The sequence below is a fragment of the Hypanus sabinus genome, chromosome 10 (genome assembly GCF_030144855.1).
Source record: "Hypanus sabinus isolate sHypSab1 chromosome 10, sHypSab1.hap1, whole genome shotgun sequence".
NCBI classification, from domain to species: domain Eukaryota; kingdom Metazoa; phylum Chordata; class Chondrichthyes; order Myliobatiformes; family Dasyatidae; genus Hypanus; species Hypanus sabinus.
In genome coordinates, this window is record NC_082715.1 from 158347812 (window position 1) to 158374125 (window position 26314).

At 48.7% G+C, this 26314-nt stretch overlaps 1 protein-coding gene across 2 annotated transcripts; it reads right to left on the reverse strand.

Annotated features, from left to right (window-relative positions):
- Window positions 1-15135: 15135 nt before the first annotated feature.
- Window positions 15136-25690, reverse strand: LOC132401267 (D-dopachrome decarboxylase-A-like). Of its 2 annotated transcripts, none has more exons than XM_059983301.1 (3): window positions 24445-25690; window positions 21931-22106; window positions 15136-17571 (listed from the first exon to the last, which is right to left on the reverse strand). In XM_059983301.1, exons 1-3 carry the CDS (start codon window positions 25570-25572, stop codon window positions 17499-17501), a joined length of 1377 nt encoding a protein of 458 aa, XP_059839284.1. In that variant the 5' UTR covers window positions 25573-25690; the 3' UTR covers window positions 15136-17498. The 2 variants fall into 2 exon arrangements, with proteins under 2 accessions (XP_059839284.1, XP_059839285.1); XM_059983302.1 differs by having other exon boundaries at window positions 24450-24672.
- Between the last annotated feature and the right edge of the window lie 624 nt (window positions 25691-26314).

The window sequence follows — 26314 nt, forward strand, 5'->3', positions numbered from 1 at the left end:
CACAAACTTCCCTCAAGGTCCTGGGGAATATCCTGTCAGGACCCGGAGATTTATCCACTTTTAAATTTCTTAAAAGTGCCAGTACCTCCACCTCTTTAATTGTCATAGGTTCCATAACTTCCTTACTTGTTTCCCACACCTTACACAATTCAATATCCTTCTCCTTAGTGAATACCGAAGAGAAGAAATCATTCTAAATCTCTCCCATCTCCCTCGGCTCCACACATAGCTGACCACTCTGATTCTCTAAGGGTCCAATTTTATCCCTCACTATCCTCTTGCTTTTAATATAACTGTAGAAACCTTTCGGATTTACTTTCACCTTATTTGCCAAACCAACCTCGTATCTTCTTTTAGCTTTTCTAATCTCTTTCTTAAGATTCCTTTTACATTCTTTATATTCCTCGAGCAATTCCTTTACTCCATGCTGCCTATATCTATTGTAGACATCCGTCTTTTTCCGAACCAAATTTCTAATATCCCTTGAAAACCATGGTGCTTTCAAACCTTTAACCTTTCCTTTCAACCTAACAGGAACATAAAGATTCTATACCCTCATAATTTCACCCTTAAATGACCTCCATTTCTCTATTACATCCTTCCCAGAAAACAACTTGACCCAATCCACTCTCTCTAAATCCCTTCGCATCTCCTCAAAGTTAGCCTTTCTCCAATCAAAAATCTCAACTCTAGGTCCTGTCCTGTCCTGTCCTTCTTTATAATTATATCGAAGCTAATGCTATTGTGATCACTGCTCCCCAACACATACATCTGTCAGCTGACCTATCGCATTCCCTAACAGGAGATCCAACACTGCCCCATCTCTAGTCAGTACTTGTATGTATTGTTGTAAAAAACTATACTGCACACATTTCACAAACTCTAAACCATCCAGCCCTTTTACAGAATGAGCTTCCCAGTCTACGTGTGGAAAATTAAAATCTCCCACAATCACCGCCTTGTGTTTACTACAAATATCTGCTATCTCCTTACACATTTGCTCTTCCAACTCACGCGCCCCATTAGGTGGCCTATAATACACTCCTATCAGTGTTACTACACCTTTCCCATTCCTCAATTCCACCCAAATAGTCTCCCTAGAGTTCTCTAATCTATCCTTCCAAAGCACTGCCATAAGATTTTCTCGGACAAGCAATGCAACACCTCCTCCTCTGGCCCCTCCTACTCTATCACACCTGAAGCAACTAAATCCAGGAATATTTAGTTGCCAATCACACCTTTCCTGCAACCATGTTTCACTAATAGCTACAACATCATAATTCCAGCTTTAAGCTCATCCACCTTTCTTACAATGCTCCTAGCATTAAAATAGATACATTTAAGATACTCTCCACCTCCTCCTCTTTTCATCCCTAACAATGCATTCAAATTTATTATCCTTTTCTTTCTTCTTCCCTACATCTTCGGGCTGAGCGCATCCCTTCTCCATCACCTGCCTTTCCTCCCTCACACACTGTCTCTTTACTTGCTCTACTGGTGAACTAACCTCCTCTCCCATAGTTTCCTCAAATTGATTCCCGCCGCCCCCCCCCCATCTTACTAGTTTAAAGTCTGCCCTGTAGCCCTAGCAAACCTCCCCGCTAGGATATTGGTCCCCCCAGGATTTAAGTGTAACCCGTCCTTCTTGAACAAGTCACGCCTGCCCCAGAAGAGGTCCCAATGATCCAGAAACTTGAATCCCTGCCCCCTGCTCCAATCCCACAGCCACGCATTCATCCTCCACCTAATTCCATTTCTACTCTCACTGTCACGTGGCACAGGCAGTAATCCTGAGATTACTACCTTTGCGGTCCTTCTTCTTAACTGCCTTCCTAACTCCCTATACTCTCGTTTCAGGACCTCTTCCCCTTTCCTACCTATGTCATTGGTACCTACATGTACCACGACCTCTGGCTCCTCACCCTCCCACTTCAGGATATCTTGGACGCGATCAGAAACGTCCCGAACCCTGGCACCAGGGAGGCAAATTACCGTCCGGGACTCCCGATCACCTCCACAGAACCGCCTGTCTGAACCCCTGACTATCGAGTCCCCTATTGCTATGGTCCTCTTTCTTCTATCCCTACCCTTCTGAGCTACAGGGCCGTCCTCTGTGCCGGAGGCCCGGCCACTGTCACTTCCACCAGGTAGGCTGTCCCCCCCAACAGTACTCAAACATGAGTACTTATTGTCAAGGGGTACAGCCACTGGGGTACTCTCTAGTACCTGTCTCTTCCCCTTCCTGACCGTGACCCACCTATCTGCCTCCCGTGGCCCCGGAGTGACCACCTGCCTGTAACTCCTCTCTATCACCTCCTCACTCTCCCTGACCAGGCGAAGGTCATCGAGCTGCAGCTCCAGTTCCCTAACTCGGTCCCTCAGGAGCTGCAGTTCGGCGCACCTGGCGCAGATGTGGACGTCCGGGAGGCTCGGAGACTCCAGGATCTCCCACATCCGACACCGAGAACAACAAGCTGCCCTCACACTCATACCTCCCAAATAACTGAAAATACAAGAACTAAAAGATAAGCCTACTGTGCCCTCTTCCGCCTAAGCCCTCTGAGCCCAAGCCCTACACTCTGCGCCCGGCTCACTCCGCTGCCCGCTGCTTAAGGCTGCGTTCTTTTTATATCTTCCCTCCTTCACGCGCCTGCGCAGTCCCACCTCTCAGAACTCCGATCTGAGATGCAATTGGACAATTTGAAAATGGCCGCCGCCGCACTTCCTCTCAAAGCCTCGCTGTCCTCTTCCAAAAGATTAGTGTGAGTTGCCTCAATGACTATCGCCGGGTAGCACTCACATCTACAGTGATGAAATGCTTTGAGAGGTTGGTCATGTCTAGAATGAATTCCTGCCGCAGCAAGGACCCGGACCCATTGCAATTTGCCTTTTGCTACAATAGGTCAACGGCAGATACAATCTCAATTGTTCTTCACACAGCTTTAGATCACCTGGACAACACAAACACATGCGTCAGGATGCTGTTTATTGACTATAGCTCAGTGTTTAACACCATCATTCCCACAGTTCTGTTCAATAAACTACAGAACGTGTACCTCTGTTCTTCCCTCTGCAATTGGATCCTCTACTTTCTAACCACAATCTGTGCGGATTGGTGATAATATATCCTCCTTGCTGACGATCAACAGTGTGTGTTTAGCTCACTGCCCTGCTCCTTCTATGCCCACAACTGTGTGGCCAGGCACAGCTCAAATACCATCTATAAATTTGCTGATGATACAACCATTGTTGGTAGAATCTCAGATGGAGGCAAGAAGGCGTACAGGAGCAAGATATACTAACTAGTTGAGTGGTGTTGCAGCAACAACCTGGCACTCAACATGAGTAAGACCAAGAGCTGATTGTGGACTTCAGGAAGGGTAAGACAAGGGAGCATGAACGAATCCTCATCGAGGGATCAGAAGTGGAGAGAGTGATTAACTTCAAGATCTCTAACCTGGTCCCAATTTATCAATGTAGCTATAAAGAAAGCAAGACAGCGGTTATATTTCAATAAGAGTTTGAGGAGATTTGGTGTGTCAAACAAAACACTCAAAAAATGTCAACAAATGTACCATGGAGAGCATTCTGACCGGCTGCATCACTGTCTGGTATGGGCAGGGCACTACAGCACAGGATCGATAGAAGCTATATAAAAATGTAAAACGAGTCAGTTCCATCTTGGGTTCTAGACTCTGTAGTATCCAAGACATCTTTAAGGAGAAGTGTCTCAAAAAGGCGGCATCCATTATTAAGGACCCCTATCAACCAGGACGTGCCTTCTTCTCATTGGACAGCCAGAGACTTTTCTCCCCCAGGGCAGAAATAGTTAACATGAGGCCTCATATTTTTAAGATGATTGGAGGAAATCATCTTGGGGTAGGATTTTTACACAGAGTGGCAAGAGTGCGCAAGGAGGATATATTATCACCAATCCGCAGAGATTATGTTTAGAAAGTCAAGGAGGAACAGAGGCACCTGTTCTGTAGCTTTTTGATCAGGACCATGGGAATGACGGTGTTAAACACTGAGCTACAGTCAATAAACAGCATCCTGACATAAGTGTTAGCATTGATTTGTCCAGGTGATCTAAGGCCATGAAGAGCCAGTGAGATTGAGTCTGCCGTTGATCTATTGTGGCGATAGGCAAATTGCAGTGGGTCCAGGTCCTTGCTGAGGCAGGAGTTCATTCTGGTCATGACCAGCCTCTCAAAGCATTTCATCACTGTAGATGTGAGTGTTACCGGGCGATGGTCATTAAGGCAGACCATACTACTCTTCCTGGGCACGGGTATAATTGTTGCCCTTTTGAAGCAGTTGAGAACTTCCAACTGTATCAGTGAGATTAAAAATGTCTTTGAATACACCCGCTAGCTGGCTGTCACAGCTTTTCAATGCTTTACCAGGTACCGATGCCCTCCTGAGAGGCAGCCTAACGTCAACCCCTGAGACAGAGATGATAGGGTCACCGAGTGCTGCAGGGATCCCACAGCACCCGGTAGTTCTTCCTCCTGTGTTGTTTTATGGCAAACCAGCTTTAAGGTGCATTACTGCCACCTACTGGACTGGAGTGTGGTTCATTTGATAAACAGGAGGAATGAAAAGAATTGCGTTCCCTAAATTCTATATAATAAACCAGAGTCTTTCAGATACTTCATGATATAGGACTGTATTTATACAGCTGTAGTTAAATTCTCCCTTTCAAAGCGGGCATAAAAGGAGTTGAACTCATCTGGTAGTGAAGCATCGCCAATGTTAGGAAGTAATGTCTTGCAGACCCTGCCAGAGTTGATGTGCATCCGATGTCGCCTCCAACCATGTTCAAAATTGTCTCTTCACTCTTGAAACAGCCTCCGCAAATCATACCTGGTTTCCCTGAATAGTCCTGGGTTGCCAGACTTAAATGCCACAGATCTAGCCTTCAGCATTCAATGTACCTCCTGGTTCATCCACGGCTTTTGGTTTGGGAATGTCTTTGTAGGCACACACTCATCCACACAGGTTTTAATGAAGTCGGTAACAACTGCAGCATACTCATCCAGATTTGAAGCTGAATCCGTGAATACAGTCCAGTTCACTGATTCAAAACAGTCCTGTAGGCGCTCCTGTGCTTCCCTTGTCCAAACCTCAATTTCGATCTCCTTTAACTCATGTACTGAAGAATGGTGAATCTGAGTCTATGTTCTTCCCAAGAGCATCTTTTACCAGGACATCATTAAATAATACATGATTAGATCAAAAATAACCTTTTTGACCCAAAGTATATTTCTTGAAGTTCAATCCAAAGCTATCTTGGTTAATCCGGTTTTTTCAATTGATAAGAAAATTAAGGTGACTTGATTATTGGAGTACCTTTCTTGTTGGCCTCCCACATTTCTTGTTCCATGTAGCGATGTGCTACACACAGCACTGAAATAATGACACGTAAGTCGTTTCGAGACTAGTTTATTCAAACTTCGCGGCGCTGGCATTTAATCCCTAGCGCCCGCCCTCTCCGGGCGGAAATGACGTCAGAGGTGCATTGCCAAAGTCTCCCCCCGCGCGCTGGCTATTTGTGAGCAGGATCGCCTGCGCAGAAAGTGGGTCGCCACATAATCCCCCCCTCCCCCAGAACCGGCGATACACCCCCCAATGTCCACAGTCTGGATCAGCCTCTGTTTGGGAGGTCTGCCTCTGCGCCGCGGTGCCTGAACCTCGACCGGCTGCGCCAAGTCCACATGGGCTGGTTTGAATTGATCCACATTGAAAACCTCCTCTCTCCCCCCAATGTCCAGAACGTACGTGGACCCGTTGTTGTTGATCACCTTGAACGGTCCCTTGTACGGCCGCTGTAGCGGTGCCCGGTGTCCGCCCCTTCGTACAAACACAAACTTACAGTTCTGCAGGTCTTTGGGTACATGGGTTGGGGTCCGTCCGTGCTGTGAAGTCGGTACGGGGGCCAGGTTGCCGAGCCTCTCGCGTAGTCTGCCCAGGACTGCTGTGGGTTCTTCCTCTTGCCCCCTTGGGGCTGGTATGAACTCCCCTGGGATGGTCAGGGGCATGCCGTACACTAACTCGGCCAACGAGGCATGCAGATCCTCTTTGGACGCTGTGCAAATTCCAAGCAGGACCCAGGGAAGGTCATCCACCCAGCTAGGTCCTCTCAGGTGGGCCATGAGAGCCGACTTCAAGTGACGGTGGAAGCGTTCCACTAGTCCGTTCGACTGTGGGTGGTAGGCAGTAGTGTGGTGTAGCTGCGTTCCCAACGGGCTGGCCACAGCTGACCACAGGCTGGAGGTGAACTGGGCGCCTCTGTCAGAGGTAATGTGGGCCGGTACCCCGAAGCGTGCTACCCAGGTTGCAATCAGGGCTCGGGCGCAGGAATCGGCAGATGTGTCAGTGAGCGGGACCGCCTCTGGCCATCTCGTGAACCGGTCTACCATAGTGAGGAGGTACCGCACTCCTCGGGACACTGGTAGGGGGCCCACGATATCCACATGAATGTGGTCGAACCTCCAGTGGGTGGGTTCGAACTGCTGCGGTGGGGCTTTAGTGTGCCGCTGCACCTTGGCTGTTTGGCACTGCGCGCACGTTCTGGCCCATTCACTGACCTGCTTGCGAAATTCGTGCCACACGAACTTGCTGGAGACCAGCTGGACGGTTGTCCTGATAGATGGGTGCGCCAAACCATGTATGGAGTTGAAAACCCGCCACCTCCAGGCTGCCGGGACGATGGGGCGAGGTTGGCTGGTAGCCACGTCACACAGGAGGGTCCTCTCACCTGGGCCTACGAGAAAGTCCTGCAGCTGCAAACCCGAGACTGCGGTCTTGTAGCTGGGCATCTCGCCGTCTGCCTGCTGTGCCTCCGCCATTGCTGCATAGTCCACCCGCAGGAACAGGGCCTGGACAGCTGGTCTGGAGAGTGCATCCGCCACGACGTTGTCCTTTCCCGAGACATGCTGGATGTCCGTCGTGTACTCGGAGATGTAGGACAGATGTCGCTGCTGGCGAGCCAACCAGGGATCAGACACCTTCGTGAATGCGAAGGTTAACGGTTTGTGGTCCGTGAACGCAGTGAATGGCCTGCCTTCTGAGAAGTACCTGAAATACCAGATTGCCAGATACAGTGCCAACAGCTCCAGATCGAAAGCACTGTACTTGAGTTCGGGTGGTCATAGGTGCTTGCTGAAGAACGCCAGGGGTTGCCAGCACCCCTTGATGAGCTGCTCCAGCACCCCACCGACTGCTGTGTCAGATGCGTCCACTGGGAGGGCGGTCGGAACGTCCGTTCTGGGGTGCACCAGTATCGCGGCATCTGCCAAGGCTTCCTTGGCTTTAACGAAAGCGGCCGCGGCCTCCTCGTCCCAAGTAATGTCCTTGCCTTTACCTGACATCAGGGTGTACAAAGGGCGCATGATACGGGCTGCTGAAGGGAGGAAACAGTGGTAGAAGTTCACCATACCAAAGAACTCCTGCAGGCCTTTGACCATGTTGGGCCGGGCAAAGTGGCGGATCACATCTACCTTGTCGGGCAGAGGTGTTGCCCCGTCTTTGGTAATCCTGTGGCCCAGGAAGTCGATGTTATCGAGACCGAACTGGCATTTGGTTGGGTTGATTGTGAGGCTGAGATCACTCAGGCGGGAGTAGAGCTGGTGGAGGTGGGACAGATGCTCCTGGCGACTACTGCTGGCTATAAGGATGTCGTACAAATAGACGAATGCAAAGTCCTGGTCGCGTCCCACCGCATCCATTAGCCGCTGGAATGTCTGTGTGGCATTCTTCAGGCTGAACGGCATTCAGAGGAACTCGAACAGGCCGAACGGGGTGATAAGTGCCGTTTTGGGGATGTCTTCAGGGTGCACCGGGATTTGATGGTATCTCCGGACGAGGTCCACTTTGGAAAATATTCTTGCCCCATGCAGGTTTGCTGCAAAGTCCTGTATGTGCGGCACAGGGTAGCGGTCTGGAGTTGTAGCCTCGTTCAGTCTGCGGTATTCGCCGCACGGTCTCCAACCCCCGGCTGCTTTGGGCACCATGTGCAGGGGGGAGGCCCATGGGCTGTTGGACCTCTGTATGATCCCCAATTCCTCCATCCTCTTGAACTCCTCCTTCGCCAGGCAGAGCTTTTCCGGGGGGAGCCTTTGTGCGCAGGCATGGAGGGGTGGTCCCTTGGTCGGGATGTGGTGCTGAACCCCGTGTCTGGGCATGGCTGCCGTGAAATGTGGTGCCAGAATCGATGGAAAGTCCGCCAGGATTCTGGTGAATTCGTTGTCCAACAGCGTGATGGAGACCAGGTGTGGGGCCTTTAATTTGGCTTCACCCAGGGGAACGTCTGGAAAGTCTCAGCATGTTCCAGTCTTTTCCCTTGCAAGTCGACCAGCAGGCTGTGAGCTCGCAAGAAGTCCGCCCCCAGGAGTGGTTGGGCCACAGCGGCCAGTGTGAAGTCCCATGTGAACCGGCTGGCACCAAACTGTAGCTGCACTGTGCGGGTGCCGTAGGTCTGTATCGTGCTGCCGTATGTGGCCCTCATGGTGGGTCCTGGCTTCCTGTTGTGGGTGTCGTACCCCGTCGGGGCAAGACGCTGATTTCCGCTCCGGTGTCGACCAAGAAGCGGCATCCTGACTGTGTGTCCCAGACGTACAAGAGGCTGTCCTGGTGGCCAGCCGCCATTGTCATTAGCGGCAGCTGGCCCTGGCCCTTGCAGGGCGGGCGACAACGGCGGGCTTTGGTGCCCCATCGCTGGTGGTAGAAACACCATTATTCACTGGCCTCCTCACTCCTGCCTCTGTGCTGTGTGTGCCCCCCTGCCGGGCCTGGTCTGGTCTGCTGTTGGGCACGTGGCCTGGTAATCTGACCGACGGACGCCATGCTCTCCCTCTTGGCTTTCCACAGCACGTCTGCCTGGGCTGACACCTTTTGGGAGTCGCTGAAATCTGCGTCGGCCAGCAGCAGATGTATGTCCTTAGGCAGTTGCTCTAGGAACGCTTGCTTGAACATGAGGCAGGGCTTGTGTCCGTCAGCCAGGACCAGCATCTCGTTCATCAATGCTGACAGCAGTCTGTCTCCCAATCCGTCCAGGTGAATCAGGCGGGCACCCCGCTCATGCCGTGAGAGGCCAAAGGTCTCAATGAGCAGCGCTTTGAATCCTTCATATTTGCCTTCTTCCGGGGGCAACTGTATGAAATCCGCAACCTGGGCAGCTGTCTCCTGGTCAAGGGCGCTCACCACGTGGTAGTAACGCGTGGAATCAGAGGATATCTGCCAAATCTGGAACTGGGCTTCTGCTTGGCTAAACCACACGCATGGTCGCAGTGTCCGGAAAGTCGGCAGTTTTAGCGAAACTGCGTGAACAGATGAAGAGTCGGTCATCTTTGGTCCAAATCCTGTTTGGACCATCGGGGTCACCAATGTAGCGATGTGCTACACGCAGCGCTGAAATAACGACACGCGGTCGATAAGCCGTTTCGAGACTAGTTTATTCAAACTTCGCGGCACTGGCATTTAATCCCTAGCGCCCGCCCTCTCCGGGCGGAAATGACGTCAGAGGGGCATTACCAAAGTCTCCCCCCGCGCGCTGGCTATTTGTGAGCCGGTTCGCCTGCGCAGAAAGTGGGTCGCCACATAACCACTTCTACACCCTCTAGCCTAAAGACTGGACCATGCTGTGAAGAAGAGAACTGGGAAGGAAACACTTTAACACTGTTACTTGGAGGTGTACTGGTTGCTCATTCATGAGAATTATTTATTTAAACACACAGTGCAGTATAGGCTCTTCTGGCCATTTGAGCCAACTTCATCACGGGACAATTTACAATGACCAACCGGTACGTCTTTGTGAGGAAACCAGAGCACCTGGAGGAAACCCAAGGGCACACGGAAAGGACACACAAACTTGCTTACAGAGGAGGCTGGAACCGAGAACGGCACTCCATAACCTCGAGCTGTAATAGCAGTGTGCTAATTGATACACTACCATGGTGCGGCATGCAGAAGATAAGCAAAATGGTACAACAAAACAGTTAAGAAGTTATGCATTGGCCTTTATTGTAGGAGGGCTGGTGAACGAAAGGGCAGCAAACTTTAACTGGACTTTGGTGGGATCTCTTTTAGAGTACCATGTTGTACTGAAAGTAGTTTAAAATTCATTCCTTCTTTTCTGATTCAGCAGCAAGAGGAATTTGCAAACAAAGGAGCCACTGTACAAGAGTTTTACATACACAACTCAGCAGGTCAGGCAGCATCTACAGAGAGCAATAAATAGATGATGCTTCAGACCGAGACCCTTCATCAGGTCTGTACATGTGTTAAAGATTTTAAGGAATGACTTTATTAGAGATATATAAAGAATAAAATACAGAAAGAAAGAAAAATTATTAGTAAAGTAGTAAATGAAAATGAATAATATTTTATCAACCAATTACTAGGTCACTCCACACAACATACCGCCAGAGGGAACCACAGATGCCCAATAGCTTTTCCAGTTTCTCTCTCTCTCTCTCTCTATACCCCTCCCCCTCCCTCTCTTTCTCTCTCCCCTTTCTCCTCCCTACCTCTCTCTCTCTCCCTCAATGTCATTGGGTTAGGGTTAGCAACTCTTAATATTAGTTGCCAAGCAACCTAAGAGAAGATTCCTACTTCCACAATTACTCCTTCTTATACCCTTCAAAATTTACCCAAGTACGTTTCCAGACAAACATGTTTTTTACCATTATCTACTCTCAAGGCTACAGACTGATACGCAGGGTATGTTCTCAAAACATAGCTTGGATCCGATTCCCCCTTTGTACTTTCTCAAAACATTCCGATGCCTCAGGCTCCCAGGGTTTTGTCTTCTATCTTGTGTTACATATTTTAGCATATACCAAGGAGGAAGTAAATTTAACTCTTTCCTTACACATACACGGTTTTGGTTTCTATATCTAGAGAAGGATATACAATATGGTATTGATTCCAGGGAGAAACATGATGAGCTGGGATGGGAGATGAGGAAGATTGGTCTTCAACTAAGAAGAATGAGGGGGAATATCTTTGAAAAACTAAATGATTCTAAAAAGGATTAACAAGGTACAAGTGGATATTTTCTCAAGGTCTTTGAACGTTTTCAAAACTAAAACTGCAATACGTTTAGATATCAAGAAATGACGACTTGAGACGCAGAATCAGCTAATATTCAGGGGATTTATTGAAACCTGCTATTTTCTGATCAATGGTCCAAAATGGCCCTGTTCGAAAATACAATGAGCAATGTCTCTCACATTTTTGCACAGATCGGTTGTAAATCCCAGCACTGTCCACACTTGATGCTGAGGCTTTATAAGGCATTGGAGTATTGTAGACAGTTTTGGGCCCCTCATCAATGCAAGGACGTAATGGCATTGGAGAGGATGTGGAGGAGATTTACAAAAATGATTTTGGGAATGGAAGGGTTTATGTATCAAGAGTATTTGATGTTTCAGGGCATGTACTTGACTGAGTTTAGAAAAACGAGGGGGGGGGGGATCTCATTGAAACCTACCGAATATTAAAAGAGCTAGGCAGAGGGGATGTGGAGAGGATGTTTCCAATAGTGGGAGAGTCTAGGACCAGAGGACACAGGCTCAGATATAAAGGCATCCCTTTATAAATGAGATGAGGAGGAATTTCTTTAGCCAGAGGGTGGTGAATCTCTGGATTTCAATGCCACAGACAGGCCTCACTGGATATATTGAAAGTTGAGGTTCATAGGTTCTTGATCAGTCAGGGCACCAAAGGTTACGGGGAGATGGCAGGAAAATGGGGTTGAGACGGAAATAAATTGGCCATTTTTGAATGGCAGAGCAGACTTGATGGGCTGAATAGCCTAATTCTTCTCCCATGGCTTATCATCTAATGGGCACAGATGGAGGGCATACTCCTCTTAGGCAACGTCAAAATTGAGAATGATTTGCCTTCTCAATTTGAGATCTTGGGGTCTGAGTCCATAGGACTCTCAAAGCTGCTGTGCAGGTTGACTCTGTGGTTAAGAAAGCATACGGTGCACTGGCCTTCATCAATTGTGGGATTGAGTTTAAGAGCCGAGAGGTAATGTTGCAGCTTTATAGGACCCTGCTCAGACCCCACTTGGAGTACTGTGCTCAGTTCTGGTCACCTCACTACGGGAAGGATGTGGAAACTATAGAAAGGGTACAGAGGAGATTTACAAGGATGTTGCCTGGATTGGGGAGCATGCCTTATGAGAATAGGTTGAGTGAACTCAGCCTTTTCTCCTTGGAGCAATGGAGGATGAGAGGTGACTTGACAGAGGTGTATAAGATGATGAGAGGCATAGATCATGTGGATAGTCAGAGGCTTTTTCCCAGGGCTGAAATGGCTAACGTGAGAGGGCACAGCTTTAAGGTGCTTGGAAGTAGGTACAGAGCAGATGTCGGGGGTAAGTTTTTTACACAGAGAGTGGTGAGAGTGTGGAATGGGCTGCCAGTGACGGTGGTGAAGGCGGATACGATAGAGTCTTTTAAGAGACTCCTGGACAGGTACATGGAGCTCAGAAAAATAGAAGGCTATGGGTAACCCTGGGTAATTTTTAAGGTAAGGACATGAAGGGCCTGTATTGTGCTGTAGGTTTTCTGTTTCTATAAGAAAAGCCTTTGTTTTCCTATGCTCCAAGGGATAAAGTTCCAACCCCTCAAACTGCTACAACATTCTCATCAATCTCCTCTGCACTATTTCTAGCTTAATGGCACCCTTCCTATAGCAGGGTGACCAAAGCTATACAGAGTACTCCGATTGTGGTCTCACCAATGCCTTGTACAACTACAACATAACATCTCAGCTTCTATACTCAGTGCCCTGATTGATGAAGGCCAGCATCCCTTAAAGGCTTCCTCACCACCTGTCTGTCTGCAATGCCATTTCAAGTTCAAAGTTGAGTTCATTGACATACGCACAGGTGCAATGAAATACTTACCTGCACCAGTGTCACATAGCATCAGATAAATAGCATTCACAAGAAAAACACAAATTACACACAAATTTTACAAGAAATTAGTTAGAACAAAAACACAAGAGATTCAGAGTTGTGCAGCATGGAAGCAAAAAGCCCGTCAGCCCAACTGTCCATGGGACGAAATGTCCCATCCAAGCTAGCCCCACCTGTGAGAGTTTGGCTCTTAACCTTCTAAACCCGCACAATCCTTTTCTTTTCTAGCTGCCTTTGAAAAGCTGTTGTTTCACCAGCCTCACCCAGTTCTTCTAGCAGCTCATTCCACATACACACCACCTCGTGTGTAAAAAACTTGCCCTAACGTTCCTATTGAATCTTTCCCCTCTGACCTTAAACCTACAGCCCCCAGTTCTTAATATCGCCAAACCTGGGACAGAGTTCATTCACCGTATTCCCCACAATTTAATACACCTTTATAAGATCATCTCTCAACCTCTTATGCTCCAAGGAATGAAGTTATAGCCTGCCTAACATCTTCATATAACTTAGTCTCTCAGACCCTGGCAACATCCTTGTGAATCTTTTCTGCAGTCTTTCCAGTTTGCTAATGTGTTTCCTATAGTAGAACAGCCAAAACAGAACACTGTTACTTCATTGATGGCTTCTCAAGTACCCTGAACAACCTCTCCCAACTCTTACACTCACTATCCCAACTTAGAAAAACCATCGTGCCAAATGCCTTCTTCACCACCGTGCCTACATGCAACTCCAGATTCACTCCATCATGTAACTGTACTCTGAGGCCTCTTCATTCTGCCACAATTCCCAGGGTCCTGCTGTTCACTGTAAAAGTCCTCAGGGATTTGTCTTTCCATTATGCAACATCTTGGACTTAACTGAATTAAACTTTATTTGCCATTCCTTGGCTCATTACTCAGCTGATCAAGACCCCCCCCCCCCACCCTGTAACTTCTGATAACCTGCTTGATTTCTGCTATGCCACCTATTTTAGTCACCTGCAGACTCGCTCACCACGAACCTGCTGGTATGCAACTAGGGGCTTCTGTGCTTCCTGTCCAACGATTGCCGGAAGGAGATGGCATGGCCTGGATGGTGGGAACATTTGAAACTGATGTTATCTCCTGAGGTGGCAGCTCATGTAGATAACTTCAGTAGTGGGGAGGAATGTGCCTGTGATGTTGAGTCCACTACTCTTCCTCTGCAGTTGAATTGTCATACCAGACCACGATGAAACCAGACAGGAGACGTACTTCTATAGAAGTTTGTTAAGAGTGTTCAGAGACAAACCAACCCTCCCAAGGAATTAAAGATTCCTTCTTTTCGTGCTCTAGCACTGATTTAGATGATGAAGTAGATGGCTTTGTTGCCACATTGGCAGATGATATGAAGATTGGTGGAGGGATGGTTAGTGTTGAGGAAAAAGGTCGGCTGCAAAAGGACTTAGACAGATTAGGAGAACAGGCAAGAAAGTGGCAAATGAATTGCAATGTTGGAAAACACATGGTCATGTACTTGGGACTTGGGAGTTCTTGTGCAGAATAACCTAAGGGTTAATTTGCAGGTTGAGTCGGTGGTGAGGAAGGCAAATACAATGTCAGCATTCATTTCAAGAGGTCTGGATAAAAGAACAGGGACGTGATGCTGAGGCTTTAGAAGGCGCTGGTGAGGCCTCACCTCGAGTTTTGGGCTCCTCCTCTAGGAAAAGATATGCTGGCATTGGAGAGGATCCACAGGAGGTTCACAAGGATGAGTCTGGGAAAGAAAAGGTTATCATACTAGGAACATTTGATAATTCTGGGTCTGTACTCATTGGAATTTAGAAGGACTGGGGGAGGGGGGGGGAATCTCATTAAAATCTTTCTGATGCTGAAAGGCCTGGACAGAGTAGATGTGGAAAGCACGTTTCCCATGGTGAGGGAGCCGAGGACAAGAGGACACAGCCTCAGGTTAGAGAGGCATCCATTTAAAACAGAGATGCAGAGAAATTTCTTTAGCTAGAGCAGGGCAAACTTAGCTAGAGGCAAACTTTTTGCCTCTGTGGGCCAGATCGCGTATTAATGAGCAGACGGTGGGCCAGACAAATGCCATATAACACTAGAAATATGGGAATTATCCATTTAAATACATCTAGTTATGTTTTGCCTCAAATTAATGAATAACGCATGCTAGAAAATCATTTGTGCCCAACCAAGGTTGCAAATTAGTAATCAGAGAACTCAGGTCAGTTGCGATTTATTTCAATCAAGGCAACTTTTGAATCTATTAAAAGGACATACAGAATCTTTAAACATAAAACATATAAACATGGTACATTGAATGGTGGTAAATTAAGTATAATAAAGAAGAAAATTTTAATGCAAACAGTCGATAAATCAATGTGAAACTTGATGCTGTTTGTTGCTTGAAAGCTTCTCAATATTGGGTGTCAGACTTGTTCATGCCAAGAGCAGGACGTTATCCAGATGGGCATCAGTCAATCTTGTTCTCAAATGTTCTTGGTGTGCTTCATTTTTGAAAATACTCGGCTCTCACAGATTCGTGCTGCCAAATAATGATGCTGTCGTTTTTGCATGGTCCACTAAGTTAGGATACTTCCCACACGGAAGAGTCAAGCACTGATACATCTTCAGAAAGAAATTTCGATCTCAGTGTGTCATCACACTGCATCTCAATAAATTCCATTTGAAAAATGTCTAATGTAGTGTCCACTTTTTGAGACGTTTTGAGAGTTCGTAGCTGGCACAGGTATTTCCTTCATTTTCACTGCTTTTCATGGCAAAAAATGAAATTTGTTTTCTGAAACTATCCTTCATTCGCTCAACTTCATCTTTCCTGGCTTGCCCAGTAAACTTGTTAAAGTTCCACTGTGGTGGGTCTTGTAATGTCGCCTGATACTTGCACCCTTCTTCACAGCACCATATTCTAGGCAAATGAGACAAACCGGTTTCCCAGCTTGCTCGATGAAGAAGTAATCTAGTGTCCACGTCTTGGAAATGTCGGCACTCAGTGTCTACCTTCCTGTGTTTTGTATTCATTGCCATTGGAACTTTTTTCTTCGATTTTATTTCAAAACGCGAGTTATTCATCGTAGCACATATCTGGATATTTAGTGTGGATTTTTTGTTAAAACACAGCGATGCTGTTTGTTTACAATTTGAACTATCCTGTCTAAAAACCCGCGCGTGCACAGAGAGTATCTAATACATATTAATAAGGTAGTCTGCCTTCCCATCATTCATATATACCAGTGTTTGGTTTGGAACAAAACGGAACCTGGGGCCAGTGAAACAAGACGCCATGCACGTCCATCCGTGTGGTCGCGTGAAACACTCAGGAAAAGGAAAAATCGCTGGCGGGCCGGATAAGCATCGTATCCCAGTATTTGTTCGTGGGCCGGTCAAAATACCTTTGCAAGCCGGATGTGGTTGCATACCCCTGAGCTAGAGGATGGTGAATTTGTGGAATTTCTTACCACAAGCCAATGGGTTTTTAATATTTAAGACAGAGCTTGATAGGTTCTTGATTGGACACAGCATCAAAGGTTCTGGGGAGAAAGATGGGGAGCGGGGCTGAGGAGAGGGAAAAAGGATCAGCCATGATTGAATGGTGAAGCAGACTAGATGGGCCAGACGGCCTGATTCTGCTCCTGTGTCTATGGCCTAAAGATGCTGCTATGTCTTCACTGTCATTGCATCCAAGTGTTGGGTCCAGGACTGGTTATGTTCGAGCCCAAAAATTGAGAGCTGCTGTCTTGCTCCAGTGCCAAGCCTCTGGGGTGGACTAGTGCATATTCACACTACCTCCCCTTTGAAAGGTCAACAATCAACTCTTTAGCTTTACTGATGTTGAGCCAGCACCACTCAACCAGGTGCCCTACGTGGTAACTCCGAGCCACCTGTGAATCAGCTAACACTGGTGTCATTGGCTCCTAGGTCCTCTAATCTCCGGGGCCCTACCGTGCACTGTGAAAGTCCTGCCTCCATCTGCCTCCCCAAAACGCAACATCCCACACTGATCAGAATTAAACTCCATTTGCCTTTTCACATCCCACTTGCCCAGCTGATAAAGATAGCTCAGTAAATCCTGATAACTATCTTCACTGTCTGTGTTATCAGCTATTCTAGTGTCGTCTACAAACTTACTAACAACACACCTTGTACATTCTCATCCAAATCACTGAGCCCACCACAACGCCCATGGACCAACCTTCCACCGCTGGCCTCTGCTTCCTACCATCAAGCCAATTAGCTAGCTCTTCCTCCATCCCATGCAGAACATCCTCAAGAATCTTACTCTGGCAAATGGAGTTTAATTCTGATATGACAGACTACATATACCTCATTGACTTTCTTCAAAAAACTCATGAGGCATGATCTCCCATGTTGTTTACTCACTGAACCAAATTTGTTACGAACATCTGGACAACCCAATTGCCGCTTTACCTCTCACCCTGGCCCTCTGAATAAGTATCAGTCAGTTTGATATAATCAATGGAAATGTTTAATAATGATCCCCCTAACAGGTTTACAAATGGCTGGCGATTAAGGCCAACACACAAGGTTCTGAGTCCATTATTTGTCTACAGGAAGGTCATGACGGTACCATTTTTCCCAATTTGCCAGCTCTCCACTGGATAAAATCGAATCAGGATCCTGCAAAACAGAAGTCAAAAGTTCAAACAGCAGTAAATTACAATCTGAGTATTTCTGTTTAAAGTAACCTAGGTGGATTAATTAAGCGTGGTGGGCAGGCTATTCCAGGTAACATCGGAAAGCTTCTTCAAACTTTATAAAATTTGGAACGGTATTTCCAATATTCTTAATTACCAAAGCTTCTACTACCTACATGTTGTGACATTCAAATAAAGATGAGCGTCCGACAAGCAATCCCATAAACAGGAGCTGAATTGTAGCAGTGTTACCCGGATTACACATGGGTGGTCGAAGTGGGCCAATAGGATCTGCCACGGGTCAGCAGTGACTCTCATTTATTTGCCAATTATCTCGTGAACACGGAAACATTTTCCATTAAGAACCAACATGCACTAGGATGCGCTGCATACTCCAGTGCCCACAATGCCCAGCAGAACAACAGAACACAACAAAATCATCCCCTTTCCTCCCTCCACCTACACACGGACAGTCCTCCAACTCCTGGGCAAGCACCTAGCTTCAGCCGTCGGGTTATGGCTTCCATCGACCTTCAGGCTGAAAGCAGCAGCAGAGTATCGGGTGACAGAGTCCAATCACCAGGCTTGGGGTCGAGAGTAGCAGCCCAATGACGACGCTGATTCTGCTCCCTCATGAGTGACCAACGTGGGAGATCATGCCTCATGAGTGACCATAAGAAATAGGAGCAGTGTAAGGCACATTGAGTCTGCTCACACTTCCTCCTCAACCCTACTCTACTGCCTTATCCTCATAACCTCTCATACCCTGACTTAGCAAGAATATGTCAACCTCTGCCTCAAATCCACCCGGCTGTGGCAACGAATTCCAGAATCACCTCCTTCTGGCCAAATAAATTCCTCCTCATCTCCATTCTAAATGGACATCCTTCTATTCTGAGCCTGCGCCCTCTGATCCTAGACTCCCCCACTATAGGACACATCCTCTCCACATGCTCACAATCTAGACCTTTCAAGATTCTCTAAGTTTCAATGAGATCCCCACTGACTCTTCTAAACTCCAGTGAGAACAGGCCCAGAGCCGTCAAACGCTCCTCCCACGTTTCATACCCTTCCATTCTTGCAATCATTCTCAGGACCCTCTCCAATGCCAGCACATCATTTCCTGGCTAAGAAGCCCAAATCTGCTGACAATCCTCCAGGTGAAGCCTGACCGATCCCTTGTAAAGCCTCAACATTACACTGACGAGGACATCTGAGCAACAACACACAAAATGCTGGAGGCGCTCGACAGGCCGGGCAGCATCGAGGAAAAGAGCGAAGAGTCGACACTTCGGACCGAGGCCCTTCATCGGGACTGACAAAAAAGGAGGGAGGTGGGTGGAGGGGAGGAAGTACAAGGTGATAGGTGAAAGCAGGAGAGGGGGTGGGGTGAAGTGATCGTAAGGCACAGGAGCAGAATGAGGCCATTCAGCCCATCGAGTCCACTCCGCCATTTCATCACGGCTGATCTCAGAACCCACTCAACCCCATACAGCTGCCCTCTCAAAATATCCCTTGATGCCCCGACCAATCAGGAATCTATCAGCTTCCACCATGGCCTCCACCGCAGTCTGTGGCAGGGCATCCCACCGATTCTTTGGCTCTTCAGCTAAAAAATTCCTCTTCAGCTCTGTTCTAAAAGGTCGCTCTTCAATGTCTAAGTCCCACTGCAAAAGGCAGTGCTTCCTCAGCACGACCTACCTCACCACCTATCTTCATATCAACCACAAACTTTGCTACAAAGCCATCAATTCCATTATCTAAATCACTGACAAACAATGGGGAAAGTCCCAATACTGTTGGTCAGCGGCAGCCGACCAGAAAAGGCCCCCACTCACTGCCTCCTGCCTGTCAGCCATTCCTCTATCCATGCCTGTGTCTTTCCTGTAACACCATAGGATTCTATCTTGTTAAGATAAACAAGATAAAATCCTATGGTATCTTATCAAATGACTTCTGAAAATCCAAGTAAATGACATCCACTGCCTCTCCTTTGTCCTCCCTACTTGTTACTTCCCCGAAGAACTCGAACAGATTTGTCAGGCGAGATTTCCCTTCACAGAAACCACGCTGACTTTGACTTAATTTCATTTAATTAGTCTCCAAGTACCCTGAAACCTCGTCCTTAATGGATTCCAACATTTTCCCAATCACTGAGGTTAGGCTAACTGCTGTATAATATCCTCTCTTTTGTCTTCCTCCCTTCTTAATTTTCCAGTTCTCCAGGACCATGCCAGAATCAAGTGATTTTTGAAGGATCATGACCAATGCATCCGTTATCTCTTCAGCAACCTCTCTCAGGACTCTGGGATGTCGTCCATCTGGTCCAGGTGACTTATCCAGCGTAAGACCTTTCAGTTTGCCTGACACTTAGTAATAGCAATGGCACTCACTCCTGCTCCCTGACACTCATGGACCCCTGGCATACAAGCTAGTGTCTTCCACAGTGAAGACTGATTCAAAGTACCCATTAAGTTCATCTGTCATTTCCTTGTCCCCCATTATTACCTCACCAGCATCATTTTCCAGTGGTCCAATATCAACACGCTCCTCCCTCCTACTCTTTACGTAACTGGAAAAACTTTTAGTATCCTGCTTTATATTATTGACTAGTCTGACCTCATATCTCATGGAAGAAAGGGAAGGGGAAAGGAGGTGATGAGCAGGTAAGGGGATAGAGAGTGGGGGGGGGGAATGGCAATGGGGAATGGTGAAGGCAGCAGGGTGGGGGGGGGGTTCAAGAAATCAATGTTCATGCTGTCAGGATGGAGGCTAATCAGAAGGAATACAAGTTACTGTTCCTCCAACCTGAGTTTGGCCTCATTGTAGACGAAGCCACGTCGGAATGGGGATGTAAAGTAGAATTCAAATGGGTGGCCACCGGGAGATCCCGCTTTTCCTGATGGCTGGAACATAATTGCTCGGCAAAGTGGTCTCCCTGCCTGTGTCGGGTCTCACCAAAGAACAGGAGACCGAACACAGACTCACAGGTGAAGGGTCACATTACCTGGAAGGACTGTTTCTCAATCTATCCTCACAAGATCTGCTCAGTAATGCAGGCAGCTCCCTAATCCTGGTCAATCTCCTCTGCAACCTCTCGAATCCTGGTCAATCTCCTCTGCACCCTCTCGAATCCTGGTCAATCTCCTCTGCAACCTCTCTAATCCTGGTCAATCTCCTCTTCAACCTCTCAAATCCTGGTCAATCTCCTCTGCACCCTCTTTAATCCTGGTCAATCTCCTCTGCACCCTCTTTAATCCTGGTCAATCTCCTCTTCAACCTCTCTAATCCTGGTCAATCTCCTCTGCAACCTCTCTAATCCTGGTCAACCTCCTCTGCAACCTCTCTAATCCTGGTCAACCTCCTCTGCAACCTCTCTAATCCTGGTCAACCTCCTCTGCACCCTCTTTAATCCTGGTCAATCTCCTCTGCACCCTCTTTAATCCTGGTCAATCTCCTCTGCACCCTCTCTAATCCTGGTCAATCTCCTTTGCAACCTCTCTAATCCAGGCAACCTCTCGAATCCTGGTCAACCTCCTCTTCAACCTCTCGAATCCTGGTCAATCTCCTCTTCAACCTCTCTAATCCTGGTCAATCTCCTCTGCAACCTCTCTAATCCAGGCAACCTCTCGAATCCTGGTCAACCTCCTCTTCAACCTCTCGAATCCTGGTCAATCTCCTCTTCAACCTCTCTAATCCTGGTCAATCTCCTCTGCAACCTCTCTAATCCTGGTCAATCTCCTCTGCAACCTCTCTAATCCTAGTAAATCTCCTCTGCACCCTCTCTAAAGCTTCCACATCCTTCCTATAATGAGGCAATCAGAGATGAGCACAAACCCAAACTCCAAATGTTGTCTACGTGGTGTTTTCCTTGCGGCTGCTGGACCTTTTTGTGACGAGAGATCTGAGCAGATGCTGAGTATCTGAGACTAGAATCTAGACACAGTTTCGAGACTGAGACAAGAACAGGGTCCTTGCTAGATGAGAACCGGATGAGACTAGATGAGAATCCAAGCTAAACAGAAATCCCAAACACAATCGCAGAATGAACCAAAGTTGAGCTGAGGATTGAACTCTGAACCTGAGTTCAGAGGCTGTTTAAAAATCTAAGTCTCGGCACCAAAGCATGGCTGCCAATTAGCAGAGTGGGCCAGAATCTTCAAAGGGACCGTGCTCTGAAGAATCGGAGCGTCTAAACCCCGGAAACTGGCACGATCGGGTGTTTACATAACACTGTTTCTGTGCCATGGTGCTCTATGACTCTCAGATTTACGGTTTCGGCAGAAGAGGAATTCAGAAGGGAGCAGATGGGCTGCAGGTCGTGTTTCTGTGCCGTGCTTACCTGTCTGCAGTCAAGCCCAGCTCCTTGGTGAGGAAGTCAAAGAACTTGCTGCTGTGCTCCCTGTTTTGCTCGGCAGTGCCCACCACCCCAATAGCAGACACGGTCAGCTGTGCACACGGTGCCATGCTCCCTCCAACTGACATCATCACGTTTGGCTTCACGGTGACATTGATTCTCTATAAAAACAAAACTTCCTTTTAGGAACACATACACAAAATAATGTACTAATATTAATGGCTACGAAAAAGCTTAATTCATTTTGAAGCACTGGGCAACCTGTTAATATTCCAGCTGGAGAGGTTCAATGTGAAAAGGAGAAATGAAATAACAGTGGACAATGTCAAAAATAAAAGCTGCTTTTTCTTTCCCTCTAGACAATACTGCCCTTGCCTCATTGTGGCGTTGACCCCCGCCACAGCTCAAGGGTGGGTGCCTGGGCTCTAGATGGGCTCTGGCACAGTAAGAGTTAAGGACTGGGATCCTTGGCATCATGGGCTCCGTTCACTGACAGCATGGGGAGAGACAGAGCCTCTTGTCCTTTCACTCAAAAATGCCACTTAGATTATATAATGTTCCTGGATGTAGTTGTGTTATTCTTCCTGCCTCACTCCACACACTCTTTCCAATGAGACGGTGTACAGGGAGAAGATAGAGAGGTAGAGAGTCTTGAAGTATCTTACCATGGCAACAAACTGCCTTCAACGTTCAGCGCCAAAGAAGAGCTGGTGATTGACTTCGGGCGGGGGAGTGATGCATCTTCTCCTATTCACATCAACGGAGCTGGTCAAAATGATTCAGAGCTTCAAGATCCCGGTGTGAACATGACCAGTCGCCTGGCCTGGACCAGCCGTGTAGACACGAGGACCAAGCAATCTGACTAGTATCTCTACTCCTGGAGGGTAAGGAAATTCAGCATGCCCTCGTCGACCCTCCCCAACGTTTACAGATGCACCAGGGAAAGCATCCGATATGGTAAGGCAATTGCTCTGCCTGCGACCACGAGAAGCTGCAGAGAGGTGTGGACCCACCTCAGCACTTCCCAGAAGCCAGCTTCCTCTTCACTGAGCCTGCCTACACTTCTCACTGCCTCACCTACCCCAGACATTCTCTCTTCTCAGCCCTCCTGTTGGGCAGCTTCTACCTGCTTTTGTAAAACAACTGCTCCTTCGGAACACTGCCTGTTTGTCAGTCTTCATTCTCATAAACTCTATTTGATTTATCTATCTATTTTCCTCTTATTGCCTGCAAGAAAATGAATCGCAAAGTATTACATGGTACATGTACCTACGTACTTTAATAAATTTGACAATTGAATGGTCTCCATTACGATAGAATGGACTTCTGACCTCACAATCGACCTCGTCCTGCCTTTGAATCTTATTATTTACCTGCAATTCCATTTTCTCTGTAACGGTAACATTTAGTTTTGCACCTCACAGTAATTTTTATATCTCATACTGTACCAACAAGCTGCCTGTGATAATGAAGCTGACTCCGGAGCCTCTCCCTGCTCTGCTGCAGAGCAAAGGGGCTCAGTGCAACATCAGATCACTGATCCATTTCCTACGTCACACACGTATCAGCAACTTGCTGTGCTGAACTGGAGCATACCCAAAAGGAATAAAGTTAGAAGTAGAGATATGGAATAAAATGTGCCCAAACACATAAATGCCAGCATGTATTTACAACATAAACTGCTTTATAAATGTATTAAAATACTTACAGTGTACTGGGGTGGGTATGGGGGCTAACTCAAATGGTTGATCAGATTAACCGCTTGGGGGAAAACAGTTAATCCGGTGTGAAGTTTTCATTTTAATAGCACTTCAGATGAAACAATATCAGACAGGTCAGACCCTGATTCACATCTCTCCTTTTGGCCCCTTCCTAATCTGCGAGTAATCTCCATGTTGCAAACAGTCCTGCCGAAAGGTCTTGGCCAGAAACGTGGACTGTACACCATAGGTGCTGCCTGGCCTGCTGAATTCCTCCAACATTTTGTGTGCTGCATGGATTTCCAGCTTCCGCAGATTTTCTCTCGTTTCTGCTGGGTTGGTACTGTAAACACCAGATTGGACATGGTTGACAGCACTGAACACAGTGATGAATCAAAGACGCACCTATCACCAGAACTACCTCCGGACCAGGCCTCTTCATTCGACAGGCAGACCTGACCTTACATTTCCAGAGGCAAGTCGCTTCTATGGTACTTTGTAGGAACTGCTGGAGGCTGCACTACCACTGTTACCCTGTTCAAAGTTAACCAGCCAAATATTAACAGACTTTCACCCTCCTCTGAAAGCCTGTTAATTCTCTAGTTCTGACCAGAACACTGCCTGGAAGCATTAAACAATACAGTGTCCTTTGTGACTTTTTGATGCAGGATCTTTGACCTGAAACGCTAATTTGGTTTCTCTTTCGGGAGATCCTGCCCGACTTGTTCAATGTCAGATTTCCTGCAGCAGTACTTGCGCCCGGACAAGGGTGTGAAACAAGCCCTCCCTACCTCCCTACCTCACCTCCCGTGGCTTGCCGAGGATGTCGGCCGCCGCTCGGCACAGCCGCTCCGCCAGCGCCTCGGTGAAGCGCTCGGCTGCCAGGTTCGTCTCCAGCTCCAGGAACGGCATGGCGATGGCAGAGAGGGGGTGGCCCCGCGGCCGGATAGCGGGGCGGAAGGGCGAGAGAGGGGGTGGCCCCGCGGCCGGATAGCGGGGCGGAAGGGCGAGAGAGGGGGTGGCCCCGCGGCCGGATAGCGGGGCGGAAGGGCGAGAGAGGGGGTGGCCCCGCGGCCGGATAGCGGGGCGGAAGGGCGAGAGAGGGGGTGGCCCCGCGGCCGGATAGCGGGGCGGAAGGGCGAGAGAGGGGGTGGCCCCGCGGCCGGATAGCGGGGCGGAAGGGCGAGAGAGGGGGTGGCCCCGCGGCCGGATAGCGGGGCGGAAGGGCGAGAGAGGGGGTGGCCCCGCGGCCGGATAGCGGGGCGGAAGGGCGAGAGAGGGGGTGGCCCCGCGGCCGGATAGCGGGGCGGAAGGGCGAGAGAGGGGGTCGCCCCGCGGCCGGGGTGCGGGGCGGAAGGGCGAGAGAGGGGGTGGCCCCGCGGCCGGATAGCGGGGCGGAAGGGCGAGAGAGAGGGTCGCCCCGCGGCCGGATAGCGGGGCGGAAGGGCGAGAGAAGGGGTGACCCCGCGGCCGGGGTGCGGGGCGGAAGGGCGAGAGAGGGGGTCGCCCCGCGGCCGGATAGCGGGGCGGAAGGGCGAGAGAGGGGGTGGCCCCGCGGCCGGATAGCGGGGCGGAAGGGCGAGAGAGGGGGTCGCCCCGCGGCCGGATAGCGGGGCGGAAGGGCGAGAGAGGGGGTGGCCCCGCGGCCGGGGTGCGGGGCGGAAGGGCGAGAGAGGGGGTGGCCCCGCTGCCGGGGTGCGGGGCGGAAGGGCGAGAGAGGGGGTCGCCCCGCGGCCGGGGTGCGGGGCGGAAGGGTGAGAGAGGGGGTCGCCCCGCGGCCGGGGTGCGGGGCGGAAGGGCGAGAGAGGGGGTGGCCCCGCGGCCGGGGTGCGGGGCGGAAGGGCGAGAGAGGGGGTGGCCCCGCTGCCGGGGAGATTCCCCTCCCGGCTGTCAGTGTAGACCAGCAGGAATCAGACTCATTTGTCATAAAGTTTGTTGTTTTCAGGCAGCAGTACAGGCCAAGACGTAAGAATTAACTTACAAAAATACTGTAAAAGTTAATAATGAGGCAGTTCCCGGACCGTTCAGAAATCTCTGATGCACCATCAATAACTCTCGGAGACATGAAGTGAACGGTAGGCTTTTATTAGCAACAAAAAGGGAGCAGTACCCCAATAGCCTTTATCCAGGGGTCTGTGGGAGGTGCCACAGGAGCAGTCAGCAGAGGGCATGTCCAGACAGGTATACATGGTTTACCACAATCTCATAGTGGAGGGGAAGATTGGGTACAGGTCTTCAGACTCCTGTACCTCTTCCCTGGTAGTAATGAGAAGCGGACGTCTTGACAATGTCCCGACACAAAACACTCACTCCAGCTCCCAGCACAGGTGATGCCCGAGCTGCTCAGTTCCAGCCGCACAATAGGTGCAGAAGTAGACCATTCGGCCCTTCGAGCCTGCACCACCATTCTGAGATCATGGCTGATCATCCAGAATGTCCTTCCTTAAACCTGGAGACCAAAACTGTACACAATATTCCAGGTGTGGTCTCACCAGGCCCCTGTACAAATGCAAAAGGACATCTTTGCTCTTGTATTCAATTCCCCTTGTAACAAAGGCCAACATTCCATTTGCCCTCTTCACTGCCTGTTGCACTTGCTCAGTCACCTTCATTGACTGATGAACTAGGACTCCTAGGTCTCTTTGCATTTCTCCCTTACCTAACTCTAC